General features: G+C 38.9%; 1 protein-coding gene across 1 annotated transcript in view; it reads right to left on the bottom strand.

The window, feature by feature from the left end:
- LOC109954964 (tetraspanin-15) overlaps positions 1-4,608 on the bottom strand; it is a 17,379-nt gene extending 12,771 nt beyond the window's left edge. Inside the window, exons 1-2 of the mRNA XM_020590681.1 lie at positions 4,286-4,608; positions 1,186-1,371 (exon numbers count right to left, since the gene is read on the bottom strand). Coding sequence (XP_020446337.1) covers positions 1,186-1,371; positions 4,286-4,372 — 273 coding nt within the window. The 5' untranslated portion in view covers positions 4,373-4,608. The remainder of the gene's footprint in view (positions 1-1,185; positions 1,372-4,285) is intronic.
- Positions 4,609-5,053: the final 445 nt, after the last annotated feature.

Below are 5,053 nucleotides of genomic sequence, written 5' to 3'. Positions count from 1 at the left end.
TTTAGTATATTACTTGTGTGGTGTAGAAAGAGAATTATTTTGTAGAGATACTGCTTGCAAACCAATGATGTAAGATGATGTCATGGGGTAGGACTGGATAAGTCTGATTTCTTCCTACTCCATTCAAGCATGTACTAGGTATAAGCAAATTGATATTGGATTAGCATTTGTTGGATATGTGTAAAATTATGTGTGTTGACATATCAACTGTCTTTACATGCTTGAAAGAATAAATCAAATCAATCAAAAATCAAATCAAATCTTTCTGCATGTCAGCATAAAGCTCTGGCTTTAGTCATACTGATGAGGAGGAGGAGGAGACGAGCTGCAGCAAAGATGAAGAGGGTGTGGGTCTGACAAAATCAGCTTCTCCTCCATTTTCTTTGTGGTCTGTCAGGTTCTCTGCAATTGGACGCGTCAAGGTTGTCATCACAAAGCGCTGCACCCAAGTTGAACTTTTTTTTAACTTCAGTGCAGTGCACAGGGGCGGCACGTGTGACATTGCACTGCACTCAGCTCGGCGCAGAGCAGCGCAGGTATGTTATGTTCATGCACCATGCAACACATAGAAATGAATGGGTTTGACACCGGAGCACAGCACCCACTGCATCCTATCTGAAAGCCCCTTTAAGGACACCACATACAGGTGGCCTCTCAGCTCATCATGTGACACGCATCACATGACTCCCGTAACATACACCGGGAGCAGCACAAATTCAATGCGGGACTACAAAAATGGGCAGGTACTTCGGGAATTTAGGTTTCTAATGTGTGTTGACACCAGGAAAATAGGACAACAGTACATCCTGAAAAACTGTGTTTTGATGTGCATCACACGTTGACTGTGCATGGTGCCCTTTAGGTTTAATGCATATGTGTCGGTCTGTATACTGCAGTTACATATAAATATATGTTTAAACATAAATCTTTGTAGATGTACTTGAGTGTGTACATCTGTTTATTCCCCATTAAAACCAATGATTTTCTAACTTGTTTGACAGCACAAATTGTTTTAAAATTCTGAAAACTAAACCAGAACGAGAACCATAATTAACCAAGATGTATATTTGTGTGTGTTCTACACTAACACACACAAATATACATCTCAAATCTAACAAACTTTAAAAAAGGCTTGCAGTCATGTATATAACAGCCCACCCTCCTCTCTTCCTCCACCATCCGTACCATGTGCAGCAGGGTCTTATTGTCCCTGAGGGATCCAACCATGCCCACCACAGAGACAGTGAACATCACTAGGCCCAGCAGGATGAGCACCACGGCAGGAGCCAGGAAAAGGCCCTCCAGGGTTCGATTCTTCTGCCTCTCCACTTCAGCGTACACCCCCACACAGAGCACACAAAGACCCATCAGCTAGGGGGAGAGGGAGACGGAGACAGGCTTCATGAGACGCAAACATGCACAATCCTAAGTATGAAGAACAATCAGAGTCAAGTCTTTAAAAGCATAGCTGTTGAGGTAGTACTTGTGTGAACACTGTTGGACATTACAGACACCATTAACTTTTAAATGCCTTTCATTCTTTGAGCAAAATCAGAAACCATAGTTGGATTAAACAGCTGCTCCTGTAACACGCGACAGGAAATGTTCTGTTCAGATATTTTGTATCTGTGTTATGTGGTAGTAATGACCCTCCTGTAAAGTTTTGGTTTAGGGTCATTCTTAGCACAAGAATTCCTGAAATTTGTGATATGAGTAAAACTAAATCTGAATTGTTAATTGTTTTCCCAGGTTATTGTACATACTAGCTTAGATAATTTGTTAGTAGTACAGAACCCCCAAAATATGAGCCTAACCTGAGTACTGATATCATGTTGGGTACAGAATGCAAAATGTGAAAGGATGACTAAGGATGACACAGAAAATAGAAGCATGTGGATAAAATGTGATGAAGGTGCTCTGCTCCAAAGTGCATGTAGTGCACAGCCTTACTCTGAAATGCAGTGATAAAAACTCGAGTAAAGTACAAGTATCCAAAATTTTACTTATGTTTACTACTTGGGTAAATGTAATTGGCACGGCATCTAGCTGGTCAGTGTCCTGGATCTCAGTGTCTCACAGTGAATCACTGTTAAAAAGTGCATTACATTAAAACTGATTGGAAACACCAAGTCTAACCCTTTGTGTAGACTGAAAATGGTCATTAAATATCATTAGAGCAGGTTTTGACAAATTGGTCTGATAGAGTGCTGCACCTGTTTCCAATTACGTAAGGCAAGTGCTATAAAAAGAGGAGTAAAAACAATGTTTGCTTCCCTACTAGTGATTTTAAATCGGAAACAAAGGCAATGTGCCTTAAGACTAGAGACTGACCAACTTTACTCCAGTCACTGCTCAAAACCCTCCATAAAGCACTGGCAGATACATTTGGCTTGGTTTCCACATCCAATGTCAGCCTGTCTACTTTCTCTGAAGATTAACTTTTTATTAATACTCGAATAAAATGCTAAATGGAATCACTGTTTACATTCAGTATGAAATAAAAAATATAGAATTACTGAGGGGGTGTTAGGTATTAGGGTTGGGGGGGTAGATCTAGTTATTTCCCACTGGATAATTGCAGCTGTATTCCGGTCACAAGAAACCTACTTCAGCAACATTAAGCAAACTTAATATTCCAACAACAAAGACAACTTTAAATAAGTACAAATGGTTAACTTGTACCTAAAGGAGCTTGTGTCTGTTGAGCTGGGGTGGGTCACACTGTCCTAAATCACAGCAGTAAGATGGAGAGATAGCGGAGGGGAGAGCTGGCTCATATGAAAGGGACCCTGGAGAGCTAATGGAATCAAACCACTGATGTTTTGGAGCCACAGTCAATAATGTGCCATAGGGTGTGTGTGTGTGTGTGTTTGTGTGTCTGTGTGTTATTATTCCAACAATGCTATTGATGAAAGCGGTCCAGGGGTGAGGTGGAGGAAGCACAAAGCCAGACAAAACATTAGGGTTTGTAAATGGGGTGATGAAGGCTGAGGATGAATCAGCTTTACTTCTTACTGGCCTGGCCAGGAAATTCACTTAACCAGCATTTAAAGTAGTTGCTGGGTATCAAATTAACCTCAGACACATCAGCAAACAAAAACACATCCAAAGTTCAACATATAAGTAATTAATTGATTTAGTAGCCAAAGTGCCTAGAGGCACAGGCAAACTCTCCAGTTACAAACTTTACCCAATCCATTAACTTACATTTTCCAAGTTTAGTTTCAATAAGAGAGATATGTGTTATATTTGAATAAAATGTAGTATGCCACAGACTAAAGTGACCATCAAATTAAAACAATTTGAGTAGTGGTGAAGAGTAAAACTTTACTGAAATGCCAGGAACAGATAAACTGAGTTTGGGATCATATTCTCTATTTAAGACAACATTTCAGATAGGTAGGCAGAAAAAAAAGATAATATTTATTACCAATATGCTATTTAATTTAAATGTGCTTTTAAAAAAATCATACTGAACAGGCTTAAACACTGACAAGTGCGTCTTTCAGCCTGCTCATAATTTCTGTCGGCAAAACCCTACATCATCATCCCTTTAACTGGAAGTAACGCCCTGCCCCACGGTGCTGTTTGTTAGCCTTTGATTCCTGTATATTGTCTTCAAACCTAATGAATTTACTAACATCTCAGTATATTATTGTACTATTAGATTCTTCACATTTCTAGTATTAACAACATATTAAAGTTTACAATGATGCATGGTGTCTGAAGTGGTAACTATCTTAAGCTAACCATTCACCGGCTATAGTAGCTAGGAGAATTCCACACCAACTCCCATTAAAATATGGCAACGTAATAGTACACCACTCAGCAACAAACAAATGACTGTAATAGTTATTTATATCTTTCTTCTAACCAATACAGTCTTTTAGTAAACACAGGATGTGTTCTACCCAATACACGGTGATGAGATTCAATTAAATCTCAGGTAACGTTAAACCCCTTCTCAAGCTGTAACGATAACGCTAGGTAGGTGGACGTTTGCAAGGTTGAGCGTTTTAAACATACTTTATAATTAAAGGAGTCGGGGTGGTTGTTTGGAGAATATGCCGAATTGTAAAGTAGGTCCTACAGATTCTCAGTACTCTTGGAGTTATGATCTAAAACTGTGGATGTACTAAAAGTAGATGGCACGTTTAAACGCAAATGTTCTGAATGAAGTCTCGGGGAGATTGGGTAGCGTCAACTGCTATTAGCTGACACTGCTTTCGCTCAGTATACTATGGTATATAGAATGCTGGTGTCAATAAAATCACCCGAAACTTACCGAGAAGAGCATTGAGTAGATATTTAATGTAAATTTGATGAAGTAGTAGAAGTAGTTGGTTTTCCTCAATTCAGAGTAGGACGGCATGTCTGCTTGCGTTTACGAGCTAGCTAACGAGCTAGCTAGCTGTTCTTTATGTAGTTCAGGTGATGTCAAAGTAATATTATTGAAAAACTGTTAATGAAGTAAAACACGCTTTTAAGAGAGCTAACTGAATTTTACATATGTAGCAGCTCTCATTTTCACATGCTATTGTGGGTTTCCATCGAGACAAAACCACTTCCGTACGGCCAACCACTCCACGCTTTGTTTTGACTACATTCTTAAAGGGGCAGTGCACACAATCTTATTATTCAATTGGATTGAGCTGCCAAGGTGCATTTCTAACATATTCTTGTGGTAGTTAGTTTAAAGGATTATACGCGTGTATTTTTTTAAGTTTCTTGCTTATAAAAAATGAAAACTATAGCAAGATAAATCAATTTAAACATTAAAAAGCAACTTGTATTGTGACACTGAGATCAGAAGTAAAGTATCCTTCAACCACAAGTGGAATGTGGGTGGACAAAAATGACACACTACTACCTAGACAAAGGTAAAAAGCAGTTTGTTTGGGTTCTTGTTGCATTACTTCCATCTTCTATCTATGTCAGCTGACTAGGGGAGAAAGCTGTTCAAATGTTCTCAACCAGAATCTGTACAGTACATAAATCAAGGAAGTTTACAAGTGCAAGTAGCATAGTAAACTGCTAAGAATATTTGTAATGC

The sequence above is a fragment of the Monopterus albus genome, unplaced genomic scaffold, assembly GCF_001952655.1.
Source record: "Monopterus albus unplaced genomic scaffold, M_albus_1.0 scaffold12.1, whole genome shotgun sequence".
In the NCBI taxonomy this organism is placed as follows: Eukaryota; Metazoa; Chordata; class Actinopteri; order Synbranchiformes; family Synbranchidae; genus Monopterus; species Monopterus albus.
This window is presented reverse-complemented; position numbering and strand designations above follow the sequence as displayed.